Raw genomic sequence first — 16,093 nt, 5'->3', positions numbered from 1 at the left:
TGGGATAACATTCGACGAGCTCGTCCCACACCAATTGTAAGGGAGACTTCTCAGAGTCAACTGAGGAGTAGGACTGTATTCGAGAAGTCTGCCTTGCGGGGAAGAAGCGAGGCTCGGCGAAGACCATGTCGATGTCGAAGTCTGCCTGGTCGCAAGCAACCCTGAGAACGAAGCGACCGCCTTTTATAACCCCCCTGTGCCATGTGGGTATGCGAAAAAACACGTGGGTCACTTGGAGTCACATGACCCTATGGAAAGCCCTCTGGAAAGCGCTCTATAAAGCGCAAGCCCCATTGGCGCCGCTCCCTTCGCCACTCGTCGCGCATTCGTCTTCCCGTTTTCCCCCACGCTTCAGAAAAAGACCTCAGGACCGGCAACCAGCTCAGCAGCATCCACAAGAATACCACCGTCCGCAAGCACTAGGAACAAGCTTTACACGACAGCCATACATACTCTGGGAAGGAAGAACGACCTACACTCAACCATCGTCATCGTCATCCCGCCAGCGGCGCCCGTTACACGTCACCATCACGATCATCTTGACCCATCTTCCCCCGCAATCCCATATTCCCACCAAAACGTTTCCCGACCCAACAGATCAGAGATGCTCGCGGCTACTCCCAACAACGGCAAGAAGACCCGCACTGATGCTCCGTCGGGATTTGGAAACAACTACTCGCCCAACCGGCCTGAATTGCCTGGTTTGATGCATAATCAACTCGCCAAGTGAGTTTTGCGTGGGATATGAATCTGGCAAAGACATTGATTGCATTTGGCTGAATGGCTTTTCCGGCACTTCCGTCCACGTCGACGTTTACTTCAAAGCTTGGGCATGCGCGTCAGGAAATGTAAGTAGGACCCATTCATGCCGAGACGTATGAAATCCACATAGCTAAAACCTTTTTGCGATCACTCCCAGCTATCAACGACGGTTACAAGACCACCACCAACAAGCCCATATTCGGCTGCCCCACCAACACCACAGACGTGTCCCCGCAAAAAACCATCGACATCCAGCTTCAGCAACAACAACAACACCAACAACAGCAGACCCAATTCAACACCCAACAATCGTACCAGCAGATGCAGCCCCAGCAAGCACAACAACAGCAGTACCAGCAACAAGCACCCAACCCGCGCAAGAGGCAGCTGACGATGACGGACTATTATAGCTCGAACCAGCAGTAGATGGCGATACCTAAGCGCGATCTTCGCGGGTGTGAATGCGGTTCACGACTCCCCAAGGCAGCTCTTCCCTCTGATGCTTGTGCATCACAAACATGCAGCAACACGGTTCCCTGCCTCACTCCCACTGCTTCACATACCGGTATCCTGAATCGCACCTTTATACCTGTCTCTCATGAGACACCACTTGGGTGGGTTTTGGCCGCTCCTGACGGACACTCGAGTGTATATCCCCTGTTTTGTCAGACCCACTCTCTCTGCATGTTGTATAAACTTGTTTTGTTGAACGCTTCCGAATCAATCATGATTATTTTTTTCTGAACGAGAGTGTCTTGACATGAGGACTGGGTTGCGAACGACAGTGCATCCTATGGTTACATGAACATTGAAGCACATACAACGGTAACAGCCGTTCCAAAAATTCCATACACACAACCGCCAAAAATATGTATGTACAACCCATCCCAAAAACTTTGGACCTTCCAGGCCCGCCCTGACATATCGAGTAAGTCTGAATGGCACGTCTTTCGATCACCTCCGCCCCGATATACTGTATCACACCCCAACAACAACAAACCGCCTCCAAATCCCCACCAACCACTCCCCCCAGCCCACCCTCTCCCCGCCCACCCCGCTCACCGCACCACAGACCCCACACGCACACCCGACATCCACATTCCCGCCCAACCCCACCTTATACACCGCCATCGCGCTTTCGAAAGCACGGGACGCTGTGGACGAAGCCGAGACCACGTAAGCCGCGTACTCGTGTCGACGGCGGAGGTGGACGAGATGGGTCGCGAGGACGAGGGTCGGGGCGGTGGCGGGGATGTAGATTAGGACCGGGGGTGTCTGCATCTGTTGCTGCTTTTGCTGCTTCACCGCCGTCGCAATGCACCCTCCGGCATAGCCCGCGGTCGTAAGCAACACCACGACCCCATCACCCATGTCCCCGGCTACAAGCATGGCGAGAACATGCGCGCTGAGATGCCGCGCGACATCCCACTGCCAGCTCTTCAGCGCCTCCAGCGTCGCCACCGCCGACACCGGGATGAAGCCGGCGGGGGGGAGGTAGGTGAGGAGGGTGGAGATGAGGGCGGGTTTGTCGAGGCCGGCGAAGCGGGTGGATTCGAGGAGGCAGGTTTGGAGGGGGTGTTGGTCATGCGGCGTCGCGTTGTTGTTGTTTGAGGGTGTGGAGTCGTCGTCTTCATCGGTCGTGCACGCCCCCTCGGAATCGAGATCACGGGTGGCGACCCACCGACATAACAAAAACTCCACCACGTCCGGGGCGGCGGCTTTGACGCTTCGGCACGCTTCCATGACGGCCGCAAACGCCTTCCCGCCGACAGGGTGTGCGCCGTGGATGTCGACGAGGTCGCGGATGAACTCGAGATGTCCGCCGGCCGACGCGCCGAGGAGGAGCGTTGTGGCGTGGCGCGGGGTGAGGTTCAACCGTGGGCGGTGGGGTGATCCACGGGTGTACTGTGACGCCGCCGAAGTGGGCGACACGGCGTATCCATCCCCCTCAGCAGCAACAGCAACCACCCCGCGCCGTCTCCTCACCGCCGCCTCAAAGTCCGCATACCGCACCAGAACCTCCTCCCTCGCCTCCCTCACCAATACCTCCACCACATCAGCACGGCCACACCTCCCCACCGCGGTCAGGAACTCGTGCGAGGTCATGACACCCTTCGCACCCCCCATTTCCGCACGTTGCAAGAAGGCTAGGATGGCGGGTGTGGATGCCCACCCGACCAATTCGGCTGCTAATTGGACCGCAGACGTCCGTGGGACCGTCGCACCGAGGGCCAGACACGCGTGTAGCATATCCGACCGCATGAGGCGGACCGCGTTGGACAGTGCGAGGGAAGAGCCGTGGTCGATAGGGACGGCGTGGGTGAGGACCATTTCTGTTAACAGTGGGAGATGCCCAGCGGTGGCGGCGCCGAGAAAGATGGAGCAGGCGGAGGAGTGGGTGATGTGCCAGGGTGAGGTAGATGGAGATGGGGATGACGACTGCAGAGCGCGTTTGGAGGCGTGCCGGAGGACATCGAAGCGATTGTGGCGGCCGATGCGGTGCCAGAAGGATTTTTGGTGTTGGATGAGTGGGGGAGATAGGGGTGGGCGTTCTTCGAAGGTTGGGAGGGGGACGAGGAATGTGTCTTCGTTTGAGTTCGAGTCTACAGCAGTGGCCGACACAACGTCACCGTCGTTCATCATCCCTGCTTCACGTTCCGACGCGCGCGCCCGGGCCTCCATGATCATTATATACTCCTCATTGCACTGATCAACTACCCTAACCAGCCCCCCTGCGCGGTACCACGCAACCAACTCATTTACAAACGGCGCAAACGGATGCACGGCCGCCGCCGACCTCCTCAACGACGAGTCACGGCGATACGGGGTCTTCCCCACCACGGGGATCTTGGCGCCCAATTCCAGCACCAACTTGCTCAACATCGCTGCGTCCCGTGCTTTCGCAGCGTGGGTGACCGCGAAGGAGTCCATGTAGTTGACATCTGCGCCTGAGCGGACGAGGCGGTGGATGAGGGAGGGTGATTTGGCGGTTTGGACTGCCCACATCCAGATATCAAAGGGTGGGCCGCCGTCGGGATCTCGATCTAGATCTCTTAGTTCCATGTTCCCGTCTTCCATTTTTGATGTGGCGGCCACGGCGAGGGCTTGAAGGGCCTGAATGGGTAATAATCTCCCATCACTTCCGTCTTTCCCAAACAACGGCGTGTATTGATATCCTGCCCCGAGGTTCATCAGCGCCTCCACCGTCTGTGCATCAAAGACCCGCGCAGGCAGTTGCGCGACTCGCGGATGAAAAAGTACGAAGGCTCTTCCGAACTTGGTTATTAGCCATCGTCCTCTTACGGAAGGCGAGGCGTCGATGAGAGAGCGGGCTGGTAAGTAGGCGAGGCGGAGCGGTTCTAGGTCGTCCAAATACGCTATCAGGTGGGCTAGGACTTCGAGTGGGAGCGTTTGGAGTGGGGATGAGGGGAACGCCGGGAGGGCCGTAAGGGAAGTGCTATCGGGTAGAGTATCGGCCATGCTGATATCTGCTTGCTGGGCTGGTTCGGTATCCTGCCCTCCGTAATGTTGCTGCCTCGAGGTGCACACTCCATAATCGATTTAACTGTTCCGAGTGAGGCCCGTTCTCTCCGCATAGAGTTTTACAGTATATAGCCCGTAGTTGAAACTCCGTTCTCACGGCAGTTGTGGAGGGCGTGCGTACTGTAGAGCTGGAGGTGCGTGGGGAAGCAAAGGCAGAACGGGGAATAGAATCAATAAAAGCGGGCCACGTGACCGCCCAACTCGCTTCCGAGGGGCAGGCCAGGCGTCGCAACGACAAGGGAACTTGAAGGAGCTTCACGCAGAAGGGCTTTCCTTTTTTTTCCCCACGCTTCAGCGCACGCAATCATCGGCAGCCAAAGCACACGGAAACACATCCAGTCGCAAGCTGCAACGCAACCCCCTACTCGCATACCGCTACTTCCTGAAAGTAACTCGAACACACACGTTTGCTCAACTTACTAGCAAACAAAGAACAAGTAACCCTGCCCTCCTCGCAGCTTATATCTTTCAAAATGGCTATGAACTTTGGTCCACAATGGTGAGTTTTGGGTTATTGATGACGCTGGCGATGCGTATGTCTGCTGTGCAAACAATGCTCCCCGGCCATCTCGATCTGTATATCGTGGACGATATCCGTTCAAACACTTTCTGAACTTGAAACCGTGCCTTTGGTGATCTGCCCTATAAAGGATGAGGAAGATTCCCGCAAACGAAACAGGAAGGTCCTCCCCCACCCTTACCCCCACAACCCCCACCGGCGCGACCCAAGGAATCCTGTGGGGCAGCTCTTCAACCTTGAAATCAGGATCCCAACCTTCGTCCGGAAATGCAAACACCTGGTCGAGCGGTAGTCAGTCCGTGGGCGGCGCTGCAACTTCAGGAGGAGGGGCGTCCGGCAATGCACACGGGGGAGGCACGGGCGGATCCATGTTTGGTTCGCAGGATCTGGCTCACCTCAAATACTCGCGCGAGTTCATCTTGAGCATTTTTGATCCATCCCTTCCTGTGCCTCCGGACTTCACCCCGGCTGATCCCATGACATCTGACCATCCTCTGGAACCCATGGCGAATATTCCTTTGAACGACAATGAAAAGAAGGTGTGTCTGGGTTTACTGGGTTTGCATCGCGGACTTCTTTTGGACGGGGTATTGACCTCATATTTATTTCCTTCCCAGCTGTTTACTTCTCAATCGATCAATAGTGAGATCAGTGCACGTCGTCCGCCTTACAGCAGAGGAGATTCGAAGGACGGAACTATACGCCCGCCTCGCCCGCCGGGTTCTGTGCAAAGAAGTAAGCGTCTAGTGATTTTCGATCATCGATTACGCGGCTTTCTAATCTATGAACTCCTCTGTCTTCCAGGCTACTCCAACCGAGGTGACAACCGAGGTGACCGAGGTATGTGACACGTCAATCTGTTCTTGCCAAGACGAGTATCTAAACGGGCCATCGGCTTCAGGTGGACATCAATATCAGCAAGATGGGACCCGACTTCCCAGGAGAGCCGACACTTATGGTGGGGAGGAAGACCCTTGGGATGCTCCTACCGGAGTCGGATCATTCTCCGGGAATGGCGCCTTCAGTAAGGAAGGTGACGGTACCTCCACCAAGAATGGGGTCGGGGAGAACGGCAGAGGTTCGGCGGTTTTGGCTGCGGAGCGTGGCCGGAAATCTCCTTCCCGGAGCGTATCTCCCAATCATTCGGATAAACGAGGCCCCTCCCCGACGAAGCCTGCGCAGGGTCCCTTGGCAGCCGCTTCCACTCCGGTGGGAGCTCCAGCCACAAATGACAGGACGCCCGCGTCTTCGATTGGCGGCGCCGGCAGCAGTTCTAAAGCTCCCGACAACAAGGAAAACAAGGAGGCGTTCTCGTCGAATGTCAACGCCTCCTTTGTCGAGATGTTCAATTCGTTCGGGTCCACGCCTCTTGGAAGTCCAATCGGAATGCCCACGACTTCTGGTCTGAGCAAGTTGGACACGCTTCCGTCCATGAGCCTCGGAAAGCCCATGCCTGCTCCGGGCAACCCTCTGGGTCTGAATCGGTCTGACATGGGTCAGGTGCCGTCGGCACACAGCGCGGCACCCCCCGGAATGGTTGCCCCGCCTACTCCATTTGTTCCGCAGAAATGGCAGTATAAGGACCCTAGCGGCACTGTGCAAGGTTCGTTGGCTCGACGAGTTTTCCTGGTTATGCCGTCACTCTCTAATACCGTACTGACTTGTTTGCAATTTCAAGGACCGTTTTCTTCTCAGCAGATGCAGGACTGGTACAGGTCCAACTACTTCAACGAAGACCTTCCCATAAAACACGTCGACGACCTCACGTACCAACCACTTGGCCTGCTTCTGCTAAAGTTCGGACACGACCAGCCCTTCGTAGCTGAGGAAGCGGACGCCCAGCAACGCCATCAGCAGGCCGAGCAGCAACGACGCTTGCCGACCTTCGGGACTCACCACCGCGACATGTACGCGGATATGAGTGGTACGGGCGGCGCAGGCTTCGGCAGCGGCGCTTCGTACAACTCAGGCGGCCTGGCTGATCCCTTTGGCCGTGATCGATACCCTACCGGAGGGTACGATCCTATGAACGCCCACCACCTCGCTCGCCCGTCCTGGACGGAAAACCCGAATCACGCTGCTCTCGGCTGGGCTGGATTGAACACCGATCTGCATTCCCCGTTCGGGAGATCGTCGGTCGGCGCTCCAAGGTCCCCCGCGACTTCCCTGCAAAGCTCGTACTTTGACCCCTCGGGACAAGACAGGGCGCCGTTGGCTGGCAGTATTGGACCCAATCAGCGATCTGCGGCAGCTGCTTTCACGCCTTTCGGAGCACCATTGCAACAGCAGGTGTCTCAACCAGCGCCGCAAAGCCCCGCTGCAAACCTCTTCTCCGGACAAGCCCTCCTTGATTTCTCTGGGTCAGCGGGCTCGCAGACTCCCAAGCCGGCGTCGCAACAGTCTCAGCATCAAGATTGGGGGAAATTGCACGGGTACGGAGGGGGGGACGATGATCACCACCATGCGGATGACGACCACCACCCTGCTCCTGTCGATGTTGTGTCGCACTTGATCGATGATGCGCATTTCGATGAACAACATCATGAAGAGGAGCGAGCTGCTGTTGAACCTACGCAGCAGATAACGAAGAAGCTTGAGGGTTTGACTGTCAAGGATTCTGCCCACGCCAAACCTGCAAAACCAGTTCAGGAGACTTCGACGAAGGTGGAAGGGGCCGAAAAGGCGAAGAAGACTCGGAAGGAGGAGCGACAGGAGCGGTTTGCCAAGGAGCAGGCGGCCAACAAGCAAGCTCCTCAGAATCAGGCCCAGCAAGGGTCAGACACGTCCGCAGCCGCCGCCAACTCTGCGGTCGGTCTGCGTCAAATCATGTCTGAGCAGCAGACCACGAGCAAGCGCGACAAGGAGCACGCCGCGGTCGAAAAGGCAAAAGAACTCCAACGCGAAGCCGAGCTGATCGAACAGCAACTCCTCGAGCAGCAGAAAGCCGCCGCCTCGGCCCTGAGTTCCGCGTGGACCACCTCGACGGCCGCCCCCGCGGAGAAACCCAAACTCAGCCTCAAGGAGATCCAAGAAATCGAGCAACAACGTCGTGAAGCCGAAGAACGCGAGAAGCAACGCCGTGCCCATGAAGCCATGATGCAGCAGGCCGCTTACCTCCAGGAACAGGACGCGCTCTCCGCCTCTCAGGCCTGGGCGAAAGAGCAGGCACAGGGCGCGGCGGTGTGGTCGGGGAAGAAACCGGCGCAGCCTGCGCGGCAGAAATCGTTGGCGGAGATTATGGACGAGGAGGAGAAGCGGAAGCGGAAGGAGGCTGCGGCGAGGGGTGCGAATCTGGCTGAGACGGTGGCGGCGCCGACGGGGGCAGGAAAGCGGTATGCGGACACGATTGTGACTGCTGGGGGTGGGGCTAGTACGATTTCGTGGGGGTTGGCTGGTGCTGCTGCGGTGCCGGTGAGGCCGTCGACGGGCAGTCGGGCTGCTGCTGTTGTTGCGTCGGGTGAGGTTATTAAGGGAACGCCACTTGGTGCGAAGGCTGGGGAGGGTGCGCCTGGTGCGTGGAATGTGGTTGGAAAGCAGGGACATGTTGTCAAGTCAGTATCATGTCGCCGTCGATGAGTTCAGTAGATATATTGTATCCCTTCCGACTCCAAGTTCTAATTCGCCATCTTCTTCCCTTAGACCACCGGCACCCACCCCCCGCCCAGCCGCCCCAGCCGTGCGGGCTCCTGTCGTCTCGGTACCCCGTTCGGTAGTAGTCAACAGCGCTCTCGCTTCCACTGCCACCGCTCCACCGTCTCAAGCTGCGGCCGCCAAAACGCCTTCGCCCGCGTTCATGCAGTGGTGTCGATCAGCGCTGCGTCCGTTGGAACGTAACTCGTCTGCTGGTGTCAATGGTATGTACCAACCTCCCGGAACCTATCACGCGCAAAACAACTGGCAGCCTAACAATCCGTCTCTCCTCCCAAAGTCGGCGACTTCATAAACATCCTTCTCTCAATCTCCCCCACTGAGCCCGCCATCACCCAATCTATCTGCGACGACATCCTCGGCGGTCTCACCGCCATCGACCCACGTAAATTCGCCGACGAGTTTGTGCGCAAACGTAAGGCTGACGCCAGTGGTGAGCCCACATCCCCGGGAGCGGTTGAGGCCGGGTGGACGGCGGTGGGGAGCGTGGGTGCCGCTGTGCCGGTGGGTGTGGGCGCTGTGGGGTTGGATACGTTTGAGAGTGGCGGGAATCGGTTTGTGGTTGTTGGGAAGGGGAGTAAGAAGAAGAAGGGGAAGAAGTAAAGGGTGATGAGTCGGTAGTTTAGACCTTTACGTGGGTCCTAAGGGCCCCCGATTCGACGTTCGCCTATGCTATTGCAGCGCTTCTTGTTTCCTTATCCCTTGCCTTTGGGCATCGTTACATATTTCAAAAGTTTTTCGATATTCAAAATTTATTCGTGTTGCGCTTGCACTTGGTCGGCTTTGTTTTCTCTCGAGTTTCCTAGCTCCATCAACCTCCCCAGTTCGACCCGGGCTTGTGATGGAAAGAGCTCAAAATGCTTGACCCACCCATACCAAATGTCCGAATTTTCGTAAATGTTCTCACTCCTGGACTAATGATGCTCGACACCATTGGAATGAAAAATTGACAATATGGTCCAATGAACTATCTACGTTGCAATTTGGTTTCAACTCGACACCAAGCTTTTGTAGAAATCCCTCCGACCGTCTGCCGGCCCGCTATACTCCCGTCCATCGCGAATGGGGATGACATCCTCCGGCGCCCCAAACATCAAATGTCCCGTCTCCAACGACCTGGTGGCCTTTTCCTCTCCATACTTGCAGATCAACCCCGCACTCGCGTTTCGCAACAGGTCCCCGCTCGCATCACACCCTCCCGTGGTCCTCTCCCAGAACGCGCGGCAATCTTTCATCGAGACCATGAAGCGGAGCGGGTCCTTCATGATGGACAGCCCGCGAGCGTACGCGTGCGGCTGCAGTTCCTTAACCGCCTTACGCGCCTCAAGCATGATCCCAATGACGACGACGGCAGACACCACCGCGACGGTCCCAAAGACCTTCGGCAGCCATCCGCTGATCACCCCATGCCCATACCCCTGTGTCGCCTTCAGATCACAGCTGTAGTCGCTGGAGCTCGTGAACGACATCATGGTCGTCTCAAAGAGCGACGCGATCCCGCGCGCCATGCCTTCCTCCGTCATACGTGGCGTGTACTGCCCCTGCGCGTTGACGATCGAGTTGAAGATGGCGGGCTGGCGGGCCTGGAAGGTGCCGACGAGTAAGATGGGAGTGGTGCGGTTCCAGATCGACATGAAGTTGGCCGCGAGCGAGGAGTCGACCCCGGATACCAGGTCGCCGTGGCTCACGTACCCGGCGCGGGAGATCGCCGACACGTCCTCCGCGAACTCGGCGGTCACCGTGCCGGTGAAGTATTGCATTTCGCCAGAGACGGTGAAATACTGGTAGGAGGAGTGGCTGACGCAGCCGGAGCAGTACCGCACGGGCAAGCCAAGCCGAAGGAACAGCTGCGCCCCCGTCGTCGTCGGATGATACTCGCGATCACACACGACCGCTGCCAGACCCCAGTAACTCGAATTCGTCAACGCGTCGCTGGTACACGGTTCGGCCGTCTCGTCCATATTGGGCGCCAGGACTTTGACGACCGCGCCGGTGCCTGTGACCTGCACGTTGGTAGCGGTTTTGGGCAGCAGGGAGCTGATGACCCCGACGGAGCCGTCGGTGTCGACGAAGATGGCGGGGGAGACGGAGGAGGCGAGTTGGTGGATGTTTTGGCGTTGGGATTCGAGGATGGGAGTGTAGACGCCCTTTTCGCAGGTGCCCGTGCCGATGCTGCTGGCGATTTCGACCCATTCGATGGAGACCATTGCGAACGATCTGGGAAGGGGAATATGTTAGTTCCGGGAAGTTGATCGGGGACTTGTGATGTTTTCAAAGCCACGGAAACACTTACAATATACCAGACAGCGTCAAATGCAGTATCAGCATCATCACGATGAGCGATAAGCGAACCAGTTCGACGGATTTCGTGTCTTTTGCGTTCTGCAGGCAACAAAACAGGGCTCGTTTGGATAGGATGAACGGGTTCCGTGTTTGATAGTTACTCGACTACATTAGAATGAATGCGACGTTGCTAGGTTAATAATCGCCGTATAGTCCAAAAAAAACAGCTATTCCTTCACATACCATAATATAACAATCAGCCCCCCTCGTCAGCGCAATAATTGTCAACGCATGATGGATCGACTCGGTCACCATCTTACCCCCCAACGAGCTAATGCAATACCCCGCAATCGCCAACGCACCATGCAAGATAGAAGGCCCATACTGCGTCGGCAGAACCGCATTCGACACATAATTTATCAAAATAAAACTGCCCAGCAGCAGCATCAGCATCACCACCCCTTCCGTAATCCGACCGTAGAGTACGACCTCCCCCGCTGACCGGTGTTCCGCCCACGAGGGGATCCCGATGTCTTCCTCGTATTGCTCGCCGCCGGTTTCCTCCTCGCTCAGTTTGGAGACGCTGGGGCCTCTGCGAGCCGTCCGTCGCACGCCCCGTCGTAACGCGCCCGTGTTGCCGACCCGCATCGAGGATTGCGTGGCCATGGGGCTCTGCGATGGGGACTGGTGCCGCTCGAGCTGGCCTAACCGGCCGCCGTCGCTGTCGCGGTTGGGCAGCTCGTAGAAGTTGCTTCGGGTAGTGCTTACACCCGACTTGCGTCTGTTGTCGAGCCCCGAATTGGTAGATCTTGGCGCGGGGCTCGTTGGGGCCAGGTTCGCGAAGGATGCGTCGATTTCGAATTCGCGGCTGGCTTCGGGGAGGTCAGGGAGGTCCGGTGCGAGGGTGCTGGTGTTGGGCATCTGGAAAGAAGGCGAATGCTCGGTGGGAGAGAGGTAAGCCGAAGCGAGTGATTTCATGTCGTTCGCTTTTTATAAGACCAATCGAGGTAGAGCCGTGGATTCAGTCGACTCATTGTTTATCACTTGAGGGCACTGAATGAGATCGAGAAATGAATAAAGTTTTCTTTACCTCCCAAACGTCTTTTGCAAGTAAACCCCTCGGATGTGTGTGTGTTGACAAAGGCCTTTTCGGTCAGCGGACCCCACCGAGGAAACGTTATCGCGATTACACCCGCTGTCTAGAAAGACGCGCTGTCGATTCTTGTCCAAAGTTCCGGAACCTTGATACGGGTTCTCGTTGTCCAGGCCGCCGGTTTGGATGCGCCTCGGTGGCCGGGCCTAGCAGGGCCCAACGTTCACTCCATTCGATACGCTTATTCGATTTTATCTTCTTTTCTACTTTCGTTTCTAGGTTAATTTCTACTTACCTAACCCATTATTTAACTACAACATGTTTTACTTCCAGGTCTTTGGATCTTGTCCCGCCCAAATAACCGGTAAAAGAACATAGGTTTTGAATGAGAGATTGAACGTCGGGAGCGACTCGGCGCGCTGTCGAACGCAGTCAAAGAGTTTAAGCTTTCCCAGCCCACACACATCGCTTCTAACAAGAATTAGACTATTCGCATACACCTGAGGCTTCCGCCACAGTAGTTAGTCAACATCTAGTTTGCCATCAGCGGAAAGCCTGTGATTAGGCCCTGTCGATCCCGGGTGACAATCCCTGACCTTGCCAACTCTACGTCTATGTTGCCGCCTATATCATATTCTTCAATGTTCCAGCAATCCCAATTTCGGATCTTCACTCCGGCGCAGGGCCTGTAATTAGAGCCTGAGTTGGTCCTGAGCAAAGAAGAATGTCTATAACCTCAACCGCCTCCGTAGGACTATCCACACTTAAAATCGTCCAACGCTAAATGACATATGGAAATGGCCCCCGAATCCGCGCAAACCACACATATCCAAATCCCCCTCTCTAGCCCCACCCTGCTACTTCTCCTCAATCAACCCCAAAGTATGCTCCCAAACCCTCTTCACATTCTGCTCCGTATGATATTTCGCCACCGGCTTAATCTCCTCCGCCTTCGAGCTCAGCAGATGCCAGCCCTTCTTGTACTCATCGGCCGTCAGGGCGCACGCCATGAACTCGGCGCATGTTTCTGGTTTGGTGAGGAAGAGGGGGCCGAGCAGTTTGGCGGGTTTGCTGAAGTACCAGGGGAGGTTGTCCACGAGCGAGGTGTCGATGGCACCCGGTGCGATGTGGATGAAGGAGATGGAGGGGTTTTCGAGTGAGAGGGCCTGCAATGTAGTAAAAAAAAACATACAGAGTAATCAATCAATGGCCCGTAAGAGAGGTCCCTGATCAGGAAAATCCAACACCAAAACTCACATTAACAGCCAAATCGTTATACCCCGAAGCCGCATCCGCCACCGCTTTAATCCCATACCCTTTCTTCAAATCCAGATCATCCAAATCAACCGTATTTCCATACCCCGCCGCCAACACCGACATCACCCTCACATCCTCCTCGCCACCCCTCGCCGTCCGCTTCACCAGCGGCAACAGCTCCCGGATCAGCGCGACGCGCCCGTAATAATGCACCTGGAACTTCTTATCGATCCCGTCCTCGCTCTCGGTGCGGCCTGACATGCTCATGAACCCGGCGGAGATGACGGTGCCGTGCAAGGTATTATGGCGGTTTCGAAACTCGGTGGCAAAGCGGCGGATGTCTTTTAGGGATGTCATGTCGACTCGGTGGAATTCGTGGGCCCCGGTTGGGTTGAGGGAGGAGAGTTGCGCGACGATTTCGGAGCCGGCGGTGGCGTTGCGGCCGGCGATGGTGACGGAGGCTTGCAGGGAGGCGAGCTTGATGGCGGTGGCGCGGCCTATACCGGCGGTGCCGCCCACGACGAGGAAGCGTTTGTTGGCGAGGTTTATGCCTGCATTGTGCCGAGCGACGGCGGCGACTGAGGGCATGGCGGGTCGTTTATGGGGAAGGGAAGGGGAGAGCGAGGGTCCGGGAGGAGACAAGTGGTTGGGACGGTTAGTGAAAAATCAGGACAGTAGAGACGGAGAAAGTAAGTTTGGGAAAGAAAAAAAGAACGTTTGAGGGAAAAAGGTGTTCAAGGACGCGTTCTTATATGTGGCTTTCGCCTCACCGAAAACACATACCTGCGTTGCCACACTCTGTCTGGTACCGCACCGCAAAGAACGACAGCAGGCCGACTCCGGCGCCGAGTATTCCCCAGCGGTGTAAGGTCTTCATCGTGGCAGTGATAGGGGCAAACGTGAGGGGGGGAAGCGGGTGTGCTTTATGTTATGGGCCTGCGTGTTGACACAACCGAAAACGAAAACGCGCGGCCCACTGGATGATTGCCACGCGATCCGGACAACGTGTCCGATCATTACTTGCATCCCCGCCACGACAAACAACGTTGATTTTTTCTGATTCTCAGGCCGAAACGAACGGAAAGAACACTTTCGCAAGTCATGGAGATTTCCGCTCCCGAGTTGGAGCGATCAAGAATACGTAGTATGTAGATATGAATATACAAAGGTGAAAGGGAATCGGGGCGTGCAGGTGGGATATGGGATGGCAGGGATGACTTCCCAGAGCAGCAGCGTTCCACCTCAATTCGTCGCAGTCGCACCCACACTAGCAGCCTTCTCCGCCTCCTCCGCGGCCTTCTTCGCCTTGAACGCAATCGCCGCCGCCGCCTTCTTCTCCTTCTCCGCCTTCTTCTTCGCCGCCTTATCCTCATCCCCCGCCGCGCCCTCCACTTTCAAGGGCGCGTAAGCGTCCGCCGACAATTTCGTCAGCTCCTCGCTCTTGAAGACCTCCCTGATGGGTTCCAGCAGGGCGTTGATCGCGTCCGCTGTACCTGTTTTGAGGTCAGACGGGTGCAACCGCTCCTCCCTGAACGCGTCCTCAACCTCCTGGTAGGTGTTAAACACCAGGTCTCCACCGAACTTTTCGGACCGGGTGACGACGAATTTGTAGTCCGGGGTTGTAAGCGACCGGGAGGGGAAAACGACGACTTTGAGAAACTCGAGCAACGGGTTGTTTTCCACATTGCCCTGTTCGCAGAACGCCTTTTTGATCTTCCGCGACACGGTCTTGGCGTCGTCCAGGAGGTCCACTTTGGAATCGGGGTCCGACGAGCTCATTTTGGCCCCGCGGAGGCCAGAGACCATCGGGTTCATGAAATGCGCGCGTTTCTTGTAGCCGATAATAGGCATGTGTTTTTCGGCAAAGGTGAATATCTTGCGCTGGTCGACGCCGCCGAACTGCGCGTCGACTTTCAGGTACTCTTCGTCCAACGCTTGTAGGAGCGGGTAGACGAGGCCGGACATGTAAGGGGATTCGACCTGTTTCACGACCTCTGCGCCGGCCTTTTTGGCGTCGTGTTCGGTGGTGAGGGCAAGGAGTTTGTAGGCGTCCAGGGTGTATTCGCGGCTGAGTTGGTAATCTGTGCCTGTGACGAATTCGAGCTTTTCGATGGATACGCCGATGGACCGGAGCATTGCTTTTATTGTGTGCTCGTAGTATTTTGTGCGAAGCTCCAGTTGCTCCCAGGGTGCTTTCATGTTGTCAAGGTACGCGTGCAGATTTGCTACCAGAATTGTCACCTGTCCAAGTACGAACGAAGTGAGTTGGGTCAAGTCCGATGAGTGGATGGTTGATGGATGAAACAACGCGACGCTAATCGGTTGTGCGAGAATGGAAAAGGAACGGTTGTTCGCTGTCAATTGAAGACAGGGGTTCGCTTCGCTCGCCTAAAACGAACGGTTGTTCGCTATCGCTCACAGGTATTGCGCCTGCGCCGCGGAACTCGCTTCGCACGCGCATGCTTCGCTCGGCGCAGTTCGAGCGTTCGCCCCCGTTCGGTACATACATGACAACCCGCCTTCAAAAAATCAGCGATTTTGGACATTGGCACATAGTAACCAATATGGGGCCTCCCTGTCGGCGCCGTCCCCCAGTAGATCTTGAGATCCCTCTCCGCAAGAATCTTCTTGACCTGGTCCCCGCCCAAGGTCTCCTGCAAGTTCCGGGTTATCAGGTCGTACCTGTGGGAGATCATTCCGTAGGTTAGAAATGGAATATGCCGGCTTTCAGAGGCGGATATAATTCCGAGAGAGAGAGCGCAGGTGTACGTACTTTTCCTCTGGCGTCATGTTGGTCATTACTGCCGCTTGCGAAGTTAGTTTGCGGTGTTCCCAGGAAAGCCCCGTCCGATGTTAACTAGTAGCGGACTGAATGTCAAAACCAAGAGTCCACACGGGAAGGCCGCCGAGTGAGTCGAGTGACTGCGTCTGTGGCGCAATGTGGCTTGCGGTGTGGCGCGCTGTGTGAGTCAGAGGGAGTCAGAGGG

General features: G+C 56.5%; 6 protein-coding genes across 6 annotated transcripts; 2 read left to right on the top strand and 4 right to left on the bottom strand.

Moving 5' to 3' along the window:
- Positions 1-604: 604 nt before the first annotated feature.
- Positions 605-1,188, top strand: EV422DRAFT_570775 (uncharacterized protein; the record flags this gene model as incomplete). Its single annotated transcript, XM_053072914.1, has 3 exons — positions 605-726; positions 826-848; positions 920-1,188. The coding sequence occupies 3 exons, from the start codon at positions 605-607 to the stop codon at positions 1,186-1,188; spliced, it is 414 nt and encodes a 137-aa protein (XP_052922397.1).
- Positions 1,189-1,516: 328 nt separating this feature from the next.
- Positions 1,517-4,402, bottom strand: EV422DRAFT_580765 (uncharacterized protein). Its single transcript, XM_053073350.1, has 2 exons — positions 1,850-4,402; positions 1,517-1,735 (listed from the first exon to the last, which is right to left on the bottom strand). The coding sequence occupies exons 1-2, from the start codon at positions 4,240-4,242 to the stop codon at positions 1,717-1,719; spliced, it is 2,412 nt and encodes an 803-aa protein (XP_052922396.1). The 5' UTR covers positions 4,243-4,402; the 3' UTR covers positions 1,517-1,716.
- Positions 4,403-4,956: 554 nt separating this feature from the next.
- On the top strand, positions 4,957-9,076 carry EV422DRAFT_570773 (uncharacterized protein; the record flags this gene model as incomplete). Its single annotated transcript, XM_053072913.1, has 7 exons — positions 4,957-5,364; positions 5,443-5,560; positions 5,630-5,665; positions 5,727-6,428; positions 6,504-8,376; positions 8,465-8,679; positions 8,754-9,076. 7 exons carry the CDS (start codon positions 4,957-4,959, stop codon positions 9,074-9,076), a joined length of 3,675 nt encoding a protein of 1,224 aa, XP_052922395.1.
- Positions 9,077-9,416: 340 nt separating this feature from the next.
- On the bottom strand, positions 9,417-11,842 carry EV422DRAFT_224599 (uncharacterized protein). Its single transcript, XM_053065499.1, has 3 exons — positions 11,000-11,842; positions 10,767-10,921; positions 9,417-10,690 (listed from the first exon to the last, which is right to left on the bottom strand). Exons 1-3 carry the CDS (start codon positions 11,732-11,734, stop codon positions 9,463-9,465), a joined length of 2,118 nt encoding a protein of 705 aa, XP_052922394.1. The 5' UTR covers positions 11,735-11,842; the 3' UTR covers positions 9,417-9,462.
- A 473-nt stretch (positions 11,843-12,315) lies between these two features.
- On the bottom strand, positions 12,316-13,815 carry EV422DRAFT_541756 (FabG domain-containing protein). Its single transcript, XM_053071226.1, has 2 exons — positions 13,107-13,815; positions 12,316-13,015 (listed from the first exon to the last, which is right to left on the bottom strand). Exons 1-2 carry the CDS (start codon positions 13,692-13,694, stop codon positions 12,707-12,709), a joined length of 897 nt encoding a protein of 298 aa, XP_052922393.1. The 5' UTR covers positions 13,695-13,815; the 3' UTR covers positions 12,316-12,706.
- A 346-nt stretch (positions 13,816-14,161) lies between these two features.
- Positions 14,162-15,972, bottom strand: EV422DRAFT_541753 (tRNA synthetases class I-domain-containing protein). Its single transcript, XM_053071225.1, has 3 exons — positions 15,880-15,972; positions 15,614-15,788; positions 14,162-15,347 (listed from the first exon to the last, which is right to left on the bottom strand). The coding sequence occupies exons 1-3, from the start codon at positions 15,903-15,905 to the stop codon at positions 14,349-14,351; spliced, it is 1,200 nt and encodes a 399-aa protein (XP_052922392.1). The 5' UTR covers positions 15,906-15,972; the 3' UTR covers positions 14,162-14,348.
- Positions 15,973-16,093: the final 121 nt, after the last annotated feature.

The sequence above is a fragment of the Fimicolochytrium jonesii genome, assembly GCF_025526975.1.
Source record: "Fimicolochytrium jonesii strain JEL569 chromosome Unknown EV422scaffold_28, whole genome shotgun sequence".
Taxonomy (NCBI): Eukaryota; Fungi; Chytridiomycota; class Chytridiomycetes; order Spizellomycetales; family Powellomycetaceae; genus Fimicolochytrium; species Fimicolochytrium jonesii.
This window is presented reverse-complemented; position numbering and strand designations above follow the sequence as displayed.